The sequence below is a fragment of the Penicillium manginii genome, assembly GCF_028828005.1.
Source record: "Penicillium manginii strain IBT 31320 chromosome Unknown utg000005l:1.0-5665137.0:1.0-5668048.0, whole genome shotgun sequence".
NCBI classification, from domain to species: Eukaryota; Fungi; Ascomycota; class Eurotiomycetes; order Eurotiales; family Aspergillaceae; genus Penicillium; species Penicillium manginii.
The window spans coordinates 3805938-3826224 of record NW_026643106.1 but is presented as its reverse complement, the minus strand read 5'-3'; the positions used below and the strand labels follow the sequence as shown (position 1 = coordinate 3826224).

The following is a 20287-nucleotide window of genomic DNA, read 5'->3' as shown; positions in this document are numbered from 1 at the left end:
TCGGCCTAAGACTCGGCCCTGACCCTAGTGGACTGACTAGCTCAACTAGTAACCGGCCCCACGCGGCGGCATTCAACAGCTCGGCCGCTTCGGCCGCCTCGGCCGCGCATAATCCACGCACCCATTCTATAAAATTGCATTTGAAGGCGTCAAATTTAACGATTGGATAATTCAGCCACGTGATATTTTCAGTCCACTCCGATCAACCCTGGCACGAAGAAAACGAAATTAACCGCAAACATGGAAACCGACTCCGAGCGCAGTGCAGAGTTAAAGGAAACGTCAACAATTAAGGACGGAGGACCCGAGCAAGCAAAAGTACCGGAGGAAGGTCTCAAAGCATGGCTTTGTGTACTTGGGGGATTTTTCTGCCAGTTTTGCTCATTCGGATTTCTAAACGCGTTGGTCATTGCGAAAGAAAACAATATCGAAAAATTGTCTAACTTGGTTCTACTAGGTGTGGTATTTTCCAGTTATACTACGAGGAACACACTCTTTCCAACTATGCCCAGTCAACTATATCATGGGTCATCACGGTGCAGATCTTCCTCATGTTTTCTCTCGGGTTGATTAATGGCGTTCTGGTGGACATCGTGGGCCCGCGTAAAGTGCTTCTCCCTGCGTCTTTCTTCGCTCTGCTGGGAATTTTCATGTTGAGCTTGAGCACGAAATTCTGGCACATCATGTTGACGCAGGGGATTGTATACGGACTTGGTGCTTCTGGGCTATTTTTGCCGCCCATGATTTGTGTTGGTCGATGGTTCACGAAACGTCGAGGATTGGCTACTGGTATCGTGGCTAGTGGTAGTAGTGTTGGTTCGTGGCTCGACCCAATCTTGAACACCAGTATACACTGAGTATTGCCTGAATATGAGCTAACTGTGTTTGCCAAAAGGTGGTGTGATATTCCCAATTATGGTATCTCGTCTCATAGAACAAGTCGGATTTCCAAGTGCGCTTCGTTACATCGGTCTTTTGATGGCTATCTGCCTCATCATCGCGAATCTCTGTGTCTCCTCGCCCTTTCCTCCAGAGGGTCGCGCGAAACGCAAATCCGCTGGTATCGAGGCATTCAAAGATACCCCGTTTCTACTATTCTGCGCCGGGTGTTTCTTCATGCTGTGAGTCGAGCACCCCAATCGTTCCCTTTCGCTTGATTGGCCTTGTGTAATTATTTAATCTTTACTAACAAATCGCCTTCACAATAGCTGGGGTCTATTCGCTCCGTTCAACTACCTACCGACAATGGGCGTTTCCACAGGAATGTCGCAAAACATGGCGGTTTACACCATCTCAATTATCAAGTAAGTAAATGACTACCATCATCAACCTGGAATAGCCTTGTTGACATATGATATCTACAGTGCTGCCTCAGTCTTTGGCAGAATTCTCCCAGGCTTCGTCGCAGACCGTATTGGCCATCTCAACGTCATGGTTTTCATTGCCTTCTTGTCCGGCCTTTCAATTCTGGTCTATTGGCTACCCGTCACTTTTTACCCGTCCACTGGTGCTATTATCGGATTTGCCGTCCTGTACGGGCTAGCGAGTGGTGGATTCGTCAGTCTGATGACCCCGTGCGTGGTCGTGTTGTGCGATGGTAAAGTCGAGGAATTGGGGCCTAAGCTGGGTGCTTTCATGTTCATCATTGCTATTGCGTATGTGCTACTCTTAGCCTCATCCCTATATCAAATAATTGGAACAAACATACTAACAGCTATTCAGGGCTCTGACTGGATTACCCATGCTTGGAGCAATCGCGGACTCTGCCTCGATTGGGTATAAAGGCCTGGTTGCATTTGCCGGTGCTGTAATGACATTTGGCGGCGTTCTCGTCACGTTAACAAGGATGAAGAAGGGCGGTCTCCGAATGGCGAAGGTGTAAAACAGCCTGAGCGCAAGGTAAAAAGGACCATATTGGATGCGGATAGATAATTCCAGCCAGATAGATGGCTAGTTGAACTGAACTGTACAATAGGTATATAAACACCCAAAATTGCCAGTGATCCCATTAAAATACAATAGAGACTACCTTCTCCTTCAAGCCTCTAACCAGGTCGCCGTAAACTGGCATGATCTACCTCTGTCTAGCACAAAATTGAACACAATCCGAGCCTAACTCCAGCTCTGCCCTAATTCATCCCCATGACCCGGCCACTCAACAAACTCCATCCTCTCAAAAACCTCCCCCTCCGGTCCATCCGGTCTCATAAGCAAAAGCAAACTAACACCCTCCCCATCCTTCACATCCGCCGAACACTGCAACGGCTCAACAACCCTCCACCCATTCTGAACAAATCGCTCCGCAACAGGTAAATGCGACACAGGACCCTCCTCAATCTCCATAATCCTAATCGCACTAGCCGCATGCCGCCGATTCTCCCACCCACCCTGACAACTCGGAAACTGTAATATAGCCCGTATAGCCCGGCGGCGGAGCAGCGGGTCCCGGCATTTATACGCGGTCCAGTAGAGGGATGGTGTTACGGGTGCTTCCATAGCGAATCGTCTGCGGAATGGGAGGGAGCTGTCACCCCCGGCATTCGTAACCGGAGTCGAGCCAGAGCTAGAACTGGAACTGAAGCTAGAGCTAGAGCTAGAGCCCGAGAACGAAGACGAAGGCGAAGGCGAACTCCCGCTCCCATCATCCCCACTCAACCTAATAATTTCCTCCGCACACTCGACGATCTTCAAATAATCAGCCCAATGCCCATCATACTCCGTCTCATAGCGCGCATTACAATTACACAGCCAGAAATAAGAGACATGGTACTCGATCAGCAGGGTGAGCGGAGCGCGCGGGTCACGAATACCCACCTCCTTCGCCGGTCTAGCCATCATTTTTTCGAAAGCGTGGTGCCAGGCGTGGAAATTGGTTATGAGGCGTTTTTTGCGCGCTTGATGCTCTGGTGAGTGCGGGACTGGCGGGACAGTCAATATGAAGCCGATTTCGTGGAGGAGGGATAAGGCACGGAGTTTGATGCTTGTTATGCAGTCTCGGGCTTGGGAGAGGGTTTCGAAAACTAGGGTTGGTGTATCGTCGTCGTCGTCGTGAGTGTAGTCCTTGGTGAAGAAGGGTTGGGCTGTTGGGTCTTCGGGGGGGAATTTCAAGGAACTGTTGTTGGCGGCCTGAGAGGCTGATTTGCAGGTTCATTCTGTAGAAGAATTGAGAGAGTTCGCGTTCGAATTCATGGGCTGGTTGCTTTGACTTTGACTGATTTGAGGGGGATGTGTTCGCACGAAGTTTCGAGATGAGGATCTTAAGCCCGCCTTCGACGTGGTCCATTGCCCCGTTCTGATTCGAGCGTAGCATTTCCAGACATGAGAAGAGAGCGCAGGTCATGAGCATGACGTCAAAATCCGAGGCCCGGGCAGTCTGAATCTGCTCTTGTAATAACTGAATAGCCTTATTATATTGCTGTAAAGCAAAGCCTTCGTTGACATTCTCGCCCGGGGCGCGGAGGGCATATTGCTCGTAAGCAGCACCGACTGCTGCAGCTGCATGGCGCATTGTAGAATTATGATGGCTCATTTGAGGCAGGAAGCGATTCCAGAAATCTGAAGGGAAAAATCCCGACAGGGCATCCGTGGCTTCGGCACAGAAGAAGTGGACATATTGGCGCTCCTGCCGAGTACCAGGGATCAAGACGATACGGCTGTCGGAACTAATAGAGGATTTTTCCGGCACGACTGGTGCGTATGATGACTTAGTGATGTTTGCATGGAGTTCCTTTTGCGAGGCGCTGGAGTATCCGTCGCATTTGCGGCCGGTGGTGGTGCATTGCTTGCACTCGGGCTTTTCTTCCCCGCATTTTACGTGGCGGATTCTGGGAAGGTCAGTGAGATCTGAAGGAGGAGGATATTTTGCCCAGCTGAGCTATTTCCCAGCTTACTTGCAGGTAATGCAGCCTTTTTTCGACTTGGGCCTGCCCGCTCGTCGATATTGCTGCATGGTGGGAAGGTCGACGGAGCGGTCAGCGTTGCGGCGTGAAGATCCCAAGATGATACTAGTAGATGACCAGGCCGTACTTGTTTAGTCAAAGAAGATGCGATGGAGATAACTTTCTTCCGGCTCTAGACCTGAGGTCTCAGGTCTCTTGGAGATACCCTAGGGTAGGGTAATTCTTCAGGATGCGGCTGTGAGGGTGCTTATGCTTGTTTTTGGCCCCCAAAGCTGACTCGACGTCAGCGAAGAAAAAACCAATGATCGACTGCGTTGAGCGTGAGCTGGCGAGGTAATTATTCTTGGCACGAATGTGACAAGCAGTGACTAGTAGCGATAGGTATACATATTGCATACTACTCACCGGGTTCAGGCTCGAATTGAAACCCAGCAGCACTGGCCGTCCTGGTGGCTGTTCAAGCCTACAGAGTTTGTTCTATAAATAGCTTTTTTCCAAAGACTAAAACTAAAAATATTACTAGCAAATCGTATGTATCTTCAAAATACCGCCTACGGTGACTTCAAGTCCAAGTTATTACCAGTGTTCATTCCAAAGTTCAAGGTAATTTTGCTAGTATCAACTCACATACAATCAACCCCCTCCGAAACTAACACTGATGCTATTTGAACTGCCCATTTTCAAATCCAACTCGGATAAAGTCGTAACAGAAGAAGTTAAATCAAGAGACCACTGGCAAATTAAGAAGATCTGAATCAAGACATATAGTCCCAAAATTATGACTACTAGCATTAATCCGAAGTATAAAAAGATCACAACAGCTCCGAGTCCAGCCACCAAGGGTATTCGAAAATCCAAATCTAAAACGTGAAAGAAAATGACCAATCAAAGATCAACAAGCCCATCCCCGTCCCCATCCCTGCCTCCCAACCAGAGACAGAGACAGACACGAGGCTGGATAGCCAGAACCAAAACCAAAACCGAAACCAAAAAAGGAAAGAAAGAAAGGGACATCATTCAAATTCATATCCATTTATCCTATCACGCAAGAGAGCGCTCTATATTCCTCGGCCCCGTCAATAAAGACGGGGGTATAGGCGACACAGCGCGGAAGACCTGCGCCTCATGCGCTCCCGGTCTCGGGGGCGGCGGAGGGGGAAGCGGAGGCGGGTGCTGATGCTGATGCTGATGCTGCGGACGCGCAAAACCGGGATGAGGATGAGGGTGAGGGTGAGAGAAATGGTGCGCAGCCGGTGGCATGGGATGACCAGCAGGGGACCCGGCGACAGCGAGACGATTGAAGTCTCCGGGTAGTTGGGCCTGGTATCGGTATTGGGGGTGGGAGTTAGGGTGAGGAGGGGTCGGGGTTGCGTAGGGCATTGGTCTTGGAGGCGGAGGGCCGGGGAGAGAGACGAGGGAGGCACCGAGGGTGCGGGCGATGTCGTCGAGGGTGACTTCCATTGGGGAGATGTAGGTTGTGTTTGTTTTGGCGGACCAGGCGAGGACGTGGCCGCAGACTCGGCCAGTTGATCTGTCGAAGACCCATGCGCCGGAATCGCCGGGGGCTGTTTTAAGAAGATGTTAGCTGATGGTTCTCTTTACTTGATTCCGTACGGGGGTGGTCTGGTTGGATGGGGCATGTTGATGGGGTATGTTGATAGATGGGGAGGCCTTCATCCGGCGTGGCGTGGTTATGGTTTACCAGCTTAACGGGAAGTGGGACAATAGAGCCAAGGCCATGAACAAAAACAGGACAAAGGGTATCTAATTAAGGATCGTATAGACATAGTCATGAATCTGCGGTGCCGCTCTTACCTCCAAAGTTCCCGTTGACGCAAAAGCTCGTCGAGAACGAGTGTCGTCCGTGCAGTTTTACCAGCGTCATTGCTTTAGATATCTGCCCGTTCTGAAGACCGCTTGTCCGGCCGCAGCAATGCACGGGCATGCCCCCGAGCTCCTCCATCCGAGTTACTTGACTGAGAAAGATTGGGGGAGGCTGAGGCATGCCCGGTCTCACCGGAAGCGCCGACGAGGTCTCGACAATGATGTTGCGAGGGTCCATCCTGGCCTCGTCTACTTTGATTAGAGCCCAGTCAATCTCGTGTTTGATGCCCTTTCGCGTCCAACGACGCACGCCCGAAGATGCATGCACATATCCCAAGGAGTGAGAAGCAAGATGCTCGTCATCGCGATCTTCGGGCGAAGGAAAAAAATCATCATGGACATCGTCGATAGCGGGCTGGGTCACGAGAAGACGGGGCTCTTCGCCGGGTTCAATACCGGCTGTATCACCAATTGACGCGGTATCGTCATCGTCATCGAAGCCGCCGTCAATTGATTCATCATCAGACGAATCGTCATCCGAAGACCAGAATTCTTCATCGGCACCTAAAGACAAGGAAGCGTCGTCGTCCTCTGCATCCGATATCTCGAATTCAAAAGAAGGAGAATCATCGGCATAGCTATACGAAGGATCCTGATGAGTGACAGGGATCGATGATGTTTGAGGCCAATTTCCAGCAGAGCGGGAGGGAGCATCAGGCTCATCATCTCCAAGACCTTCGTCGTCACTAGGCGCCTCAAGCATATGGTGAACTGTTAATCCATAGGGCTGCCCGTCGACGAGGACAGCACCACCATATGAGACAGGAGGCAAGTGTTCCTCGTTTTGGAAAGCACCAATCGAAGCACCACAGAGAGGTCTTTGTTGGTAGCAAGGGTTCAACTCTCGCTGGCGAAAGGGAATCTGGTTCGAACCGTTAGGCCGAGTTTTAGCAGGCTTGCGCTTCTTGTTGCGAGGGACCTTTGATCGCTCAATGTCTCCACGGAGGACAATCAGATCCCAGTCATCACGACCAAGAGGGAAATGCTTCTTCAAGGCCTGTCGAACTTTCTTGACGCTGCCACAGGTGACGCATATAGTCGTGCGGGCAGTCTCAGTCGACTCTCCAGTCATCATTAGAGTAACACCACAGGACTCGTTTGATTCCTTGAGGATCTTCTGTAGCAGTCGACTGAGCCGCGGCATCATCTGGAAGTTCCACTCTTGAAGATGTTCATCCGGTATCTCAAGATGGGGAAGTCTCTTCACCGTGCGCTTCTTAGCCGACTTCTCCATACTCTTCTCCTCTGCCATCCCGCCCCACTCACCTGCGGGGATGGTGGGTAGGGTTTTGTTTTTGCCAAAGCTAGCAGGAACGAAAGCGTTGGGCTGCATAGGAGCGGGGGCTGGCTCAGGGGTGGGGACAAGGGCCAGAGGTAGACAGTCATTTAATTCTTCTGCTGTGGGGGCTCCGAATATGTCGATCTGACAGCATGACCATAGAATCTTGGAGATCGTGTATTGGAAGTTCATCGAGAAAGAGAAAGTACCATCAGGGTCGGACAAATCAAGAACAGGATAATGGTATATCTGAGGGACGCGTAACCCGAGATCAGTCATTGGCTGCGTCGAAAGGTGGAAATTAGGCGCATCCAAACATAACTGGACAACCTGCAGATAAGCATTTCCACACTTCGGACCCAGCTTTTTGACGTATAGTTCCTCGACACGATGCTTGAACCATGAGCGATCGTACTTCAGCTTCCAGAGCTGCTTGACAGGTGCCCACAGGCCAATCTCCAGTAAGACCAGACCAAGAGAGTAGAGATCATAAGCCCATGCGGCATCATCCTCAAGAGATCTCTTGTCGTCTGGGTGACGGTACATCGCATTGGAGAGCGACTCCGGAGTCGGGCCATCATTGGAAAAGCGGGCCGGAGATGTCAGATAAGGACGTTGCATGTCGGGGGCGAGGCCACCTTCATCGTTGTTTGCCTCGGTCCGGCCGGGGAAGAAGATGACATTACTACTGTTGATGTTGCCATGGACGAAGTTCTGGCTTCTGAGGTGAAGTGTGGACATTAAGAGGTCGTAGGCCAGACGAAATCGAGTCTCCAGGTTGGGCATACGTTTATCGCGGTAGTTTTCCGCCGAGGGAAGCATGGCGATGAGAGGTACAGGCTTCAACTCTTTTAAAAGGTCACTGGGGTTTCGTAAAAAAGGGAAATAATCGACGGGCATCTGGTATAAAAAGGCGTAACGGGCATTAGGTTCATCAAGAGTGTAACCAATGAAGCGCAGAAGACCCAGGTGGGCAATTCGTGCATTCTGCAGCAACTGGTCGAGCGAATACTGTAGCTTTTCCAGACGAGAGTTGGTCGAGTCCATCTGTGAGTTGGCCATCACAGGCATGAACTCGACCAGCACTGAGACATGCGAGTCTTTAATAGAACCGAGAAGGTATGGGGATGCGGAGGTGTTAAGTCGACCAACGGCCCGGGAGTTCGACAATGCCGCAATTGGTTCATAGGGAGGCGGGCTATTATCGTGGGCAGTGCCGTATAATTGTAGGTCTGATCGGTCGATGACGAGAGGATTGGGAGGGACAAAGGGATTGTTATAGTCGTGACGTTGCGGAGTTGAAGGGGAATAGTTTACGTGGTCGTACATGGATTTCGGGCTCTGGACTTTTTCCTTGGATTCGGAGAATGAGCCGTGGGAGGCATCGTAGGGAGAGGTGGGGTTGGGTCGTGGTCGTCGTGCGCTGGCGCTGGTACTATGCTTGATCGAGGACATGCTGGAAGCCATTGTCCGCCGCGAGCTGGATAGGTCATAGAGGGTGTCGATACAGGAAGTGAGGTCACTGAGAATAGTTTTTGATCGAGTGATATCATCTTCCGTCCATTGTGCCTTGAGTGGTCGAGTACTGAGGGGAGCCTTTGACGGAAGGTCCATCTTATGTTCCTTTGAATGAAGGATTGGCGGGTCAATATGTTGTACTCGTTCGGCCTCGGCCAGGAGATCCTGAATAGAGGACATGACACTCTCGACAACATCGCTGAAGCCGGCGGCCGTGAGGGACTCGTCGATATCATTTGGCTGGGCGGCACTGGCGTCACTCCAATCCAAGCCCCACGAGAGCAAGCGATCCCGCTGTTTCTGGAAACTCTTGTGTAAGGCGACCAATTCGGGGTCGTCCAAGGCCTTGGAGGCAGTCGTTATGCTTTCGCAGGATGTTTTTGTATCGGTATACAGCTTTGTGAGGCGCCGCTGGAGGAAACCGCCCCCGCCTCCGCCGTGGCGCAAGACGGACATGTTGGAGCGATAGCGATTCGATAAGGGATCAGAGGCGACTTGAGTGGATTGGGATGGATGGGGATCGGATCGTATCGGGTATCTCAGTGAGGGAATTCAGAGGTCCATTGTTGGGAGTGTAGGAGGGAAGAAGCCATGAAGCAAAAGGAAAGAAGTCAAGAGAGTGAGAGGCAAAGGCAAAGGCAAAGCTGGAAGTGAGGGTGCCTGTTCCTTCCCAAGACAGTCACAGTCGTGCCTGCTCATTCGGGAATCCTGTTGCCTAACCAATCAGGAAGGAGCATCGCCGAAATAAGTGGGTCACGTGGACGAGTCAGGCAGCCGCGTTCTTACTAAATTTAGTGCCATAGTGTATACGCTCATACTCTGTATACAGAGTGCTAACAATGCTATACATGGATATGATGATATGATGATATCTATTGATCGTTCTAAATGTACAGATGCCCGGGGACTCTCACAAAGTCCCATATGCTAACAAACTACCGTGTCATAGTCATATGTTGCGCTTCTTTTCTTCTTTCTTTTCTTCTTGACTTCTTTGCATCATGACTTCATCTCACCCAGTGATCACTCGTCGCGATACTCCCACATCGCGCGCTCGCTTCTCACTGAAATTGTGTAATCGCTCGCCAATCAAGTAGACGTCGTCGCGGATGTTGATCCGCCAGAGCGCTACCCGACGACGAACGAGGTGGATAGTCCACGCGGCAAGCACCACTAACAGAGTCGCGGGGTAAGCATATCGATAAACGTGTGACTGCGCCTCGACTCGTGCGTAGAAAAGGGTCCATCGAAGAATTCCACCTAGCGTCAACGGAACGATAACCGCCGCCACAGTAAATAGCGATAACGGCAGGATGAGAGCGCGGGTCGCCAGCTGCACATTAGGTCGTAGCCAGCCGTCGCGGAAAATTCCGTTCATCACCGCTGCCGCCCAGGATCGTGGGTGCCACACTGTCAGTTTGATTGCCATCTGAACGTAAAGAACTCCCAGAGTCCAGTCCTGAATGACATGCACGACGTGTGACTGTCCGTCTCCGAGCAAGGTGTGGGCGGGAATCAAAATGTATAGCTCAGTAAGGAGCGCAAAGAGGGTCGGAAGTACCACCACCAAGGCGGTGGCGATATATGCAAGACGGGCAGCGTGCACAGACAGATTGCTGCAGGCCTCGATCAATTGTCCGGGAGACTGGAGGTAGGTGCCAGCGTTCTCTCGCAAGAATTGGATACCCTTGTGGCAGTAGTGAACAGTATATGCCAGACCGCCAACCACACACAGCCCACTCGAGAAAGCGTAAATATCGTTCACCGGGACAGGGCTTCCAAGGCAAATCGAGATAATCCGACGACCAATGACCAGCGGAATAATGGTGATGCCTACGCCGGTGGTCGCAGCAAACAGCCAGATGAGAAGAATAAAGGCTGCAATGCGAGTCCGGAACGATGGCGGGATGTAGGTCAAGGTGTATGATTCCCTGAAACGAGGGCGTTCACCATCCTCGGATTCCCACTCCCCCTCAGGACCCCATCTACCATCGGACATCTCCCAAAAAACGAGGTTGCCTTTCGGGATGCGAACCTGATCCGAAGCAGGAGCTCCCACAAATCGCCCGTCTCGCAGGAAGTAGGCATCGCGGTTTTCCTTCTCCGCAATAGCCTGTTGCTCCTCGCCGACGACGGGGTGTTCCCAGTCACCCTTGCTTCCGAGCAGGAGACCCCACCAGCTACGCAGGACATGCCGGCCCTCCTCCTCTCGGTGGCGATCAGTGAAAAGGAAGTTACTGAGACGCAGGAAGTGTGCGCACTTGTGGAACCACCAGTCATATAGCTCGTGCAACCCATCTGAAGGCTTGACAAACTGGATTGCCAGCGGCATGACGAAATTGTAGAAGAGTAGATCGACGGGAAACTCGAGCATGGGGGCACTGGCCGACCAATGGATTGGGAGGATTCCATCGAATGCGAAATGAAGGCCCCAAACGACCCCTCCGAGGCAGACGATAACCAAGGCGCCGTAGACAAGGGCACTGAACCCAATTTTGCGAAGCTGTGTAGTGATGGTGCGTTCTAGAACATCACGAATGGGGTGGAAGGTTGGGTCATCCGGATCACGAATGAAATCTAGAGACAGGTTAGAAGCTGTTGGCCACGAATATCTATCAAAGCATGAGCACACTTACAAAGAACGCCACTTCTCAGGATCTTTCGGCACATGGACACAAAGAGTGCGAAGTGAAACATATAGCACGTGCCAACGAACCAGTGAACGAAGAGGGAAGTAAGCGGGGAGGCGATGGTGAATGCAATGCGGGAGGAAATTGTCGCATTAGAAAATAGAGGGAGCAGCGCGATGTCAAGGAGGGTGCCGCAGTATAAAGGAAAGACGATCATCTCAATGCCAATGATAAGGATGACCTTCATCACGCCTCCGGCTTGTAGCAAGACCTCAGCAACCATGCCCTCGATTCGCTGACCTCGATTTGTCCCTGCTAGCAGGCCCGTGACCCGAAGATAAAGGAATCCCATCATACTAGCCAGTAGGTAGCCCATTGATATGGCAATGATGCGGTCTTTGGTGTCCCACACTGCAAGGTCATAATCAACAGGTAGCTTCGCGGACGCCGCATTGACTGCGTCGGCATTGAGTAACTTCGCGCCAGGGGCGGAAAACATGATTGACTTCGTGAAGTTGCCGACTTGGCCCTGTAGCTGAACTACGGCCTGCTGTATTTGCGTGAAGTCAAAGTCAAATGATAAAGCACCTGGAACGCCTAGGGTGACCAGACGTAATGGGAAATCGTGCAAGACAAATTTCACCACGTCATACACGGAATGAACCAATGTAGAGAGTCGAGCCTGGTGTAGCTTCAACGCCTGGTGGGAAATCACAGAAAACATGGGAATATCGGAGTCGTGGAAGACAAGGAATGCTTTCATCACCTTGTTGAGGCGATTGGTACTGGCATCAATCAGGGTCAGAGAAGCGCTAGTGACGGATTTACCTCGCGGGATCCATTCCCCAAGCGGAACTAGCGCCCCGAGGGGGCTCAACAGCACCTTGAAAATGAAGCTGAACCAATACATCAGGTAGCCAAGTACCCCAATCAGGGTGTCCAAAGCGATATCCGCGACAACGGAGATGGCAGTCATAGGAACACCGACAATAAGCTCTAGAGGGTTAGCCAGCAATACCAAGGCGATTTTACCCCAAAGGTAAGGAAGCCAGATCCCAATGGCCACAGTGAAAGCGATGAGAAGTGCGCAAAAGACTCCGTTTTGCAAAAGTCCAAAGATAGGTCCTTGCATGCCAATGAGATCCATGATCCCCTCAAAGTCATCGCCTTCGATGGCATCCATATCATTAGGATCGAGGCCAGGATCACCCGCCGGAGCGCCTCCGCCGGGAGGTCCATCATCCACTGGATCCTGCACTCTGTTGTTCATAACGGGTACGAATGGATCTTCCAAGGCAGGGTCCTGAATAATTTGCTCATCATCTTCTGGTACCGCCTCGTCAAGGTCTGTGTCATCAAGCGTAACGTCACCCCAGAACCAGTTTACGAGTCTCTCAGAAATTCCAGTTGGTGGTTGATGGTTTTCCAGTTGGCCAATAGTCGGCGCGGTTTGTCCATTTGCTGGGGTTTCGCTTGCTGGGTTCGGATCGTTGGGGAAGTCTTCAGGTTGGGCCGGCAATTCGGCAATGGGGCCAGTTGGCGCAGGGAGAGGGTTGTGTGCTCGCATAGCATCTTCTGCATTGGGAGCATTTGCATGATCTTGATCGCGTAATTCATTCATGCCCAATCCCTGAAGAAGCTCTGGAATGCTCATCGGTCGGTCTGCATGTTCTTGCTCCTGGAAGGCTCGGAACATTGCATCTCGGTCACCCGGCCAGTTGGCTACGACATTTTCGTACAATGCCCGCCGCTGATGCGGGGCGTCGGGATCGTCGGCAAGCTCATCTTCAAAAGCAAATCGATTGTTAGGTCCAGCATGTCGTTCGAGGATGGGTTGTCCATCATCAGAATCTGTTAAAGATGGAGCAGGTGAATGATTGCCAAATCGAAGGGGAATATCGTCATCAGCTTCTTGGGCTTGGTGATCGTTTTGGAGACCACCAAAGTCAACGTTCGGATGAGCGGGAGCAAAATCTAGTGGTTGTATCTGTTGTCGCTGTTGTTCCTCGGGCCGGTCGTTCGCAATAAGCCGTAGAGCTGCCTCACGTTCCCCCTCTGCAATGTTTGCCATTGGCTGTTGCTGTACTACCCACTCTCGGATCAGGAAAAGTAGTATGAATGCAATTACGACCAATAGAGTGATGAGCTGCCCTTCGAGGGTATCGATGATCATGTTATTGATTGTCGGATAGGGTGTCAATGTGTTCAGGAACTTCACGTCGGAAAGCCAGGACGGATATCGAGCCTTTGGCGAAACGAGTGTACTGTTCGAATTCGAGCCGTTCTGGCCGGTGCCACCAGTTAATGCGGGTATGAAGAGACTGGGGATGATTTTTTTGATGAGCGTAAGCATCAGTGGATCCCCGGTGGAGGGTACTACTGTTGCGGCGGACGGCATAGCACTAGAAGCTCCTGAAGTGGCCGAGTTGAGCGCAGTCGCAGCAGCGGCAGTACCATTGGATAATAACTGCGTACCAGCTGTTTGGGCAGCATGTGCTGCCCGCTGCTGGGCGGCGGCTCCCGTGGCGGACCAGTGACCATCTGCTAGCCAGAACAATGCTCGCCAGATTGCCCGCATGGACCACGGTAGCCATCCTAGCCAAACGAAGGCCACGAGGACGAATCGCATCCAAGTGACGAGGGTGTGGAAACACTGTATAACGGCCTGCTTGATGAAGAGCGGTGTCGGGAGGCTCTGAGGCATGTTCGGGTCGTATAGTTTGGTAAAGCGAAATGGCGTTTTGCAAAGCTCACAGTGCTTCTTTTGTGAATGTGCAAGCCATTCTACCAGACAGCTTTGATGGACGAACTTGATACTTCCACTGCACTTGCAAGGATAGAATAGCGGCTCCTCCGGAGTACCTTCTCCATGGCAGATCCGACAAGTGTCCACGTCTTCCAGTCCCCTCTCCCTCTCATCTAAAGCCGGATCATTCATCAAATCGGGAAAGGGTGTTGCACCTGAAGTGAGGCGATCTGAATCGGGGAAATCCATATCGTGTGGTAGTCGCGTCGAATCGAGTTGAGTGGAATTGGAAGTGGTCAACACGACCTGGTTCAAATAGGCATCATATCCTTCTCGGCCATGCACAGTGGTGGGGGTCTGTCGAGGGGGGGGAAGTTGGGGTCTGGTGGGAGTTTCCCCAGTTGCAGCCAGGCAGCTTGTGCTCGGTAGATCGTAGATCGTAGTTCGTAGTTTGTGTAGTTGTTCTTGTTCACTTTTGTTCTTGTGGTTGCCCGAGTCGGGCCTGCCGCGGATCCACGGATGAGTCAGCGTTATGTATTGGTATTACAATAATACACCCACTAAGTTGCTCCTTGATCGTGCCAGGTATTGTAATACGTTAACACCGTGCAACAACGATGAGATGACCTCACTGTTCAGCTAGCTCTCTTACTAACTCAGCCTCTTTTCAGTCCTACAGGGTACCTTAAGATATCAAGACTATGACTCCACTTGTTACTATCTAACCAACCATCTCGTCTCAGGCTGTTTTACAGTATCACAGACTCTCAGAACCACATCAGTTACAATCGGTATTTCGACCGCTTCACTGCTATTGCTGAATCTGATATCATACCACTGCTTTCTGCCAGTGACCGCCTTGTCTGCTGCTGCTGCTCTCTTTACAATACTTGAGCCCAGCTTCCTTTCCCCTTGCTGCGTAGGAGGCGCGACTTTTTTTTACTGACCTGGCTCTTTTCCCTTGATTCGATTCGCCTTTTAAATTGATGTTCGGGTATAAACCTGCTTTTTGACTTGGTAACCCACCTGCTTTGCGATCTGACCGCGGCCCGTGAATCTCGCCAAGACAACGCGAACATTCCCAGAGCTCTCCCTCTTCTAGCTCTTCCAGCTTCTAGCTTCCACCAGCCACTTGCCTCCCAGGCTAACTCTAAGACTCGATGAATCAATAAACTCTTCCATCTATACCTCTTTCAGTCTCTCAACCCTTTTCGACTGGCGTGACTCGCAAGCTGGCAAGTCCGCGGTCCATCCTCGCAACTTTTCTCTTACCAGTTGTCTCGACCTGACTCAACTCGACTATAACAGCCAGGATGGTGGTCCAAGAGAATGGCTACGCGCCAGACACGATCATCAAGCAGGAGGAGAGAACAACACCCCGTCCCTCCTCCGTGAAGTCGAGAAGTCCGATTCGGTGGACAGTCGGAGTAATTGTACGGTAGGTTACATATCTGCTTTCCATTTGCCAGTGTTCCCATGCTCAAGATCCCCACTGACTCGTTGGCTGTCTCTAGCTTATTCATTTGGTATACGCTGCTCACCCCCTTTTTCCGATGCCCGTCGCGTCTCGCCGACTTAACCGACACCTCGCCGCAAGTCTGCAAGCCTTATCTGATTGCTCGGTCGCACGTGGATCCTTATGTCACACCATATTACGACACATACGCCGCACCATATGTTGACCAGGCCCGCCCCTATGTGGAGATTTTCAACGAGCAGGTTTATGCGCCTGCATCCAAGGTTGCGAAGTCCGGTTACGAAAAGTATGGAGCCCCCGCATGGCAGCAGGTTCAAGTCTATGGAGCCGCGCAATGGGACGCCCAGGTCACGCCCCGCTTGGAAGCCGCCCAGCAGAAAGCGTATCAACTATATGCGGCGGAGATAGATCCATATGTTCAACAAGGTGTCGCCGCGGTTTCGCCTTACTACCAAAAAGCCAGCAGTGTTGCGACCACCGTCTACTGGAATCACTTCGTGCCTTTCTATACTCGTTCCCAGCCCTTCATCGGCAAGACCTACACTGTTGGCCAGGATCTACTGATCACCCACGTCGTCCCTGGCGCTCAGTATACATGGTCCTCTGCAGTCTATTTCGCGAATAGCTCTTTATGGCCACATCTCACAGGTCTATACTCTGAGCAAGTTGAGCCCCAGCTTGTCAAGATTGGCCAGCGTCTGGCCAGCTACCGCGAAGGTAAACGCCTCCGGGCAGTCGTTGAAGATGTGGATAGCGCTTCCATGGAGAAGCCTGTCTCTTCGATCATTCCCAGCTCCCACGTACCGCTTCGCCCCTCAAACAGCGTGTCTACAACTACCACCGCAACTGTCACCACTACCAAGGAAACCCCGACTGTCCAGCCCACTCTTTCGCCAGAGGAAGTTGCCCAGGAAGCCCGCAAGCGGATTGACTCTGACCTCGAAAGATGGCAGGAAAAGTTTGCGCTCGCTGCCGACAGAGGAGTGGAGGATATGGAGCAGCGCATCGAGGAAATCGTCCAAGCTCTAATTGCTAGCAGTGCTAATAGCCACGGCCAAAGTCTCTCAACAGCTCTCCAGACTGTGGCGTCGGAGAAGGTTTCCTCCATAAAGCAACGGATCAATGACCTTGCGGCCTCACTACCTGAGGTAGATGCCCCTGAAGAGGAACAGGTCGCCCGTGACCAGCTTGTTACTGATATCCGTACCTCTGCCATCTCTGTTAGAGACCGCGCCCACACCCTCCGCGAGTGGTCGGTGTCCTTTGAGGAGGAGCTCCTGCGCAGGGTTTCCGCTGCAGTGGATTCGACTCTTGATGTCCTTGACAACATTCGCGACCTCGGCCTTCAAGAGATTGGTATGCGATGGGCCTGGATGGACAATGTTACCTATAAGGACTGGGCCAGATACCACGCTCTCAAGGCCCAGATCGACGACTGGCGCAATGAGATCCGAAAGATCGGCATGAATCACCAATCGGTCGCCAACGCGAAGGCTGTGGCCTCTGAAATCGTAGAGAGCGGCATGTATGTTGCCGAGGAGACTGCCAAAGAACTGATCAGATTGAAGGATGTCGGTCATTGGAAAATTGCCGCTCGGGAGGTTGGCGACAACTTTGAGAGTAGAACCGAGTCTCCTCCAGCCCTGCCTCAGCCACAAGTGGAGGAGCCCGAAGAGTCTGAGGACTCTGAGGAGGCCAAGAGTGGCGAGGCTGTCGAGGACATTCCCGAAACAGATGAATCGGCTCCTGGCACCGAGTCGGATGCCTCCATCGAAGATGACCAGGAGGATGTGACTGCTGATTCCAAGCCCGTTTCGACATTTGACGACGAGGTGACTGATGCAGAGGCGACTGAAGCGGAAGATGACGAGTCAACCTTGAATGATGATTATGAGAACCTACGAGCGTCCGGAAAACCAGCTTTTGGCGTTGCTGCCGCGAATGCCAATACCCGACGAGAGCCTATCATTGACCAGGATGATCAGGATGTTTTCCGTAACTTCGCCAGCAAAGCCGGTGATGTTTATGAAGATGCGAGCTCTGCTCTTGCAGACTCGACCTCCCAGGCAAGGGTGCTTTACGAAATCGCCAAGTCCCAGGTGATCGGACAAATGTCTCAATCCAGCGCTCCTGCGCATGAGCAGGTTCTTTCTTCCATCGAGTCCGCCTACTCTGGTGCGGTGGAATATGCTACCAAGGAGTTTGAGTCAAGGCTAGGTGGTGTTGCAGCTACTCCCACACCATCCGGACCCATCGCCCACATCTCATCCGTTGCCTCGTCGCGCCTCAGTGAGGGTCTCAGCCTCGCTTCCCAACAGCTCGCCCAGGTCCGTCAGGTTGAGCCCACCTCCACTTCCAACGGTGTTCAGCCATTTGTTCTGGATGCCCAGCGCCGCTACTATGAAGCTGTCGGTCTGGCTCACGATCACTACACTGCTTTCGTTTCAACAGCATCCGAGGCTGTCTATGGCACCCCGACCCCCACCCCTGCTCCTTTGGTATTCCAAGACATCATCGATGGGGCTGGATCCCAGTATTCACAGGCTTCTTCCCTTGCCTCTGCCAGTCTTGCTGCGGTAGTGGCTTCTGCAAGCTCCATCATCTCATCTGCTGATGACGGCAAGGCCCAGGGCATCATCGACGATGCTTCTTCCCGATATCACGCAGCTCTTTCCGCCGCTTCTTCCTCGCTATCTATTGCGTCTGCTTCTGCCAGCTCCGCCCTGTACGGTACCACTCCTGGAGCTCTCGAGTCCCTTTCCAGCCAGGCATCTGAGAATTGGGAAGGACTCGTGTCCAAGGCCAGTGAACAGATCTATGGTACACCAGAACCGTATTTCCAGCAGGTTGTTCCCCAGTTTGACGCCGTCAAGGACGTCATCTCCGAGCTTCTTGTTGGCAAGCAGCCTTCCTTCACCGAGAGCGTCTTGAGCAAACTCCGCGTTGCCTACGAGACCCCCTACCCAGCAGCTGCAGTGTCCTCTGTCTCCAGCTACGTGGGCGAAGTTTACGAATCCGCCTCCTCTGTCGCGGAGGCCTATGCCACCAATGTCCCCAGCGTGGAGGATGTAGTGGAACAGGCCAATGAACAATTAAGTGATGCCGTTGAGGCTGCAGCTAATGCCTACTCCACGGCTTCCAGCCACGTCAGCGAAGCCGTCTACGGAAAGGAGTCTGGCTATGTTGACGTTGCCAAGGATGCCATCGAGGACATCCAGTCCAAGGCCAGCGCCGCAATCTACGGCGAAGAGCCCGGCGTTGTGGAGAGCGCGACTAGCCGCATTGCCGAAGCTGTGCAGCATGCTCAGTCCCAGGTCGCGGGCATTGCTTCCAGCGCCAGCAGCGCTGCTTCAGACGCGGCCGAGACCGTCGTATCCCACATCGAGGATACCACTAGTAGCATCAAGGCTGCGGCTTCTTCTAGCAAAGATGAGCTGTGATCCAATCTTCTTAAGCTTTGATTTACTTCGTTTTCGCCACGCATGATCCGGTTGGACAGGCTTCATGAGTGGCGGGTTTTTTGATGTTTCTTCGTTTCGTTTCTCACCCTTCCTCGCCCTGTCTTATCAATCCTCCGATCCCTTTTACTTCCCTCTTCTTTTACCATTCCAATCCCCGTTCCTGTTTCTGTTCCACCATGTCTCTGCAGCGTTGGAGGCTCTGCCAAAACTGGGGCTATTGACGATTTTATTCCCCATATAGTTTGTCACGACGGCAATATGTTCATGACCTATAAGATGCACATTGATGTTCAGTATTTTCTCAACCCTGTCTCCTTTGCTTTCCTTCCTTGCCTCTTAAGCTCGGCTTTCTCTATTTTGTTTTAACTAGTAGTTGGGTCGGCGGTTTCAAGTTTCCTTGTCGCGGTAGGCTGGGTACATAATACAATACTCTCACCATCTGATGCTGCTCTACTAGTAATTGAACCAATATCCAATACAACAGCCAGCCGCAGAAACCCTGTACATGGTACATTGTACATCCACTAATCATACAGCCATGAAACCAACCCAGCCCAATTCCAACAGCAAAGCAAAGCAAAGCAAAGCAACCTAAGCCCTCCCCCTCTTCATCCTATCCCCCCTCTTCTCCCTCTTAGCCTGAGTCTTACTCAACGGCACCTCACCCTCCCCCCTCCGCACCGGCCCCTCCACCCCCCATCCCCGCAAACCCCCTCTTAACCCCCATAACAGTCGAATAAGCCAAATAAACCGAATAAACAGGCACGACAACCCACAACCACCAAGCACGATCGTTAAACACGCAAACAGCCACAATACACCCTTGCGTCCAGTATAGCACGTCCCACATATACTCCGTCAAACCCGTAGCGTTCAGATCCTCGCCGGCGGACTTGAGGCTGCCATCGTCGGCGTGGCGGGGACGGCCGATGCGGTCGAGATAGTATTCAATTATTAGGGTTGGTAATCCGAGGAGGATGTAGGGTTTTAGGGAGCGGGGGCGTCCGATAAGGAAGTGGAGGACTAGGTAGAGGGTGTGTAGGGTGATGGAGATTAGGTGGGTGCGGGTTAGGAGGGCGGTGTTGCGGGCTGCCAGGCTTTTGGCGGCTTTCTGGGTGGGTGTTAGACATGGAGGTAATCGGGAGTGTGGGTTTCTGGAACTTACTTGGGCCATTGGAGCGGTTTGTGGAGGTTGAGGTTGAGTTGATATGAGTTGATATAGGTTGGAGTAGATCGTGGAGTGGGGTGGAGATCAAGATTATGTAAGATCTGATGCTGTGGTGTGTGTGTGCCCGATTCAAACCTGCATATGTATAGGAGAGTGCATAGAATGGGACACCTGTGGTATCGGCAGGGTGCAGTGTGGTGCGTGGTGCAATGCAGTGTGGAGAGA

General features: G+C 52.1%; 6 protein-coding genes across 6 annotated transcripts; 2 read left to right on the top strand and 4 right to left on the bottom strand.

Moving 5' to 3' along the window:
• Nucleotides 1–240: 240 nt before the first annotated feature.
• Nucleotides 241–1882, top strand: hasB (MFS-type transporter hasB; the record flags this gene model as incomplete). The annotated part of the gene is made up of 6 exons (XM_057104458.1): nt 241–401; nt 458–816; nt 896–1121; nt 1209–1304; nt 1365–1655; nt 1723–1882. The coding sequence occupies 6 exons, from the start codon at nt 241–243 to the stop codon at nt 1880–1882; spliced, it is 1293 nt and encodes a 430-aa protein (XP_056959415.1).
• A 230-nt stretch (nt 1883–2112) lies between these two features.
• N7533_007807 (Zn(II)2Cys6 transcription factor domain-containing protein) lies at nt 2113–3949 on the bottom strand (the record flags this gene model as incomplete). Its single annotated transcript, XM_057104457.1, has 3 exons — nt 2113–3134; nt 3238–3824; nt 3891–3949. The coding sequence occupies 3 exons, from the start codon at nt 3947–3949 to the stop codon at nt 2113–2115; spliced, it is 1668 nt and encodes a 555-aa protein (XP_056959414.1).
• Nucleotides 3950–4940: 991 nt separating this feature from the next.
• On the bottom strand, nt 4941–9036 carry N7533_007806 (uncharacterized protein; the record flags this gene model as incomplete). The annotated part of the gene is made up of 3 exons (XM_057104456.1): nt 4941–5464; nt 5514–5663; nt 5715–9036. The coding sequence occupies 3 exons, from the start codon at nt 9034–9036 to the stop codon at nt 4941–4943; spliced, it is 3996 nt and encodes a 1331-aa protein (XP_056959413.1).
• Nucleotides 9037–9592: 556 nt separating this feature from the next.
• N7533_007805 (E3 ubiquitin-protein ligase SSM4) lies at nt 9593–14205 on the bottom strand (the record flags this gene model as incomplete). Its single annotated transcript, XM_057104455.1, has 2 exons — nt 9593–11157; nt 11217–14205. 2 exons carry the CDS (start codon nt 14203–14205, stop codon nt 9593–9595), a joined length of 4554 nt encoding a protein of 1517 aa, XP_056959412.1.
• Nucleotides 14206–15432: 1227 nt separating this feature from the next.
• N7533_007804 (uncharacterized protein) lies at nt 15433–18873 on the top strand (the record flags this gene model as incomplete). Its single annotated transcript, XM_057104454.1, has 1 exon — nt 15433–18873. One exon carries the CDS (start codon nt 15433–15435, stop codon nt 18871–18873), a length of 3441 nt encoding a protein of 1146 aa, XP_056959411.1.
• A 682-nt stretch (nt 18874–19555) lies between these two features.
• On the bottom strand, nt 19556–20068 carry N7533_007803 (SND2/TMEM208 family protein; the record flags this gene model as incomplete). Its single annotated transcript, XM_057104453.1, has 2 exons — nt 19556–20005; nt 20060–20068. The coding sequence occupies 2 exons, from the start codon at nt 20066–20068 to the stop codon at nt 19556–19558; spliced, it is 459 nt and encodes a 152-aa protein (XP_056959410.1).
• Between the last annotated feature and the right edge of the window lie 219 nt (nt 20069–20287).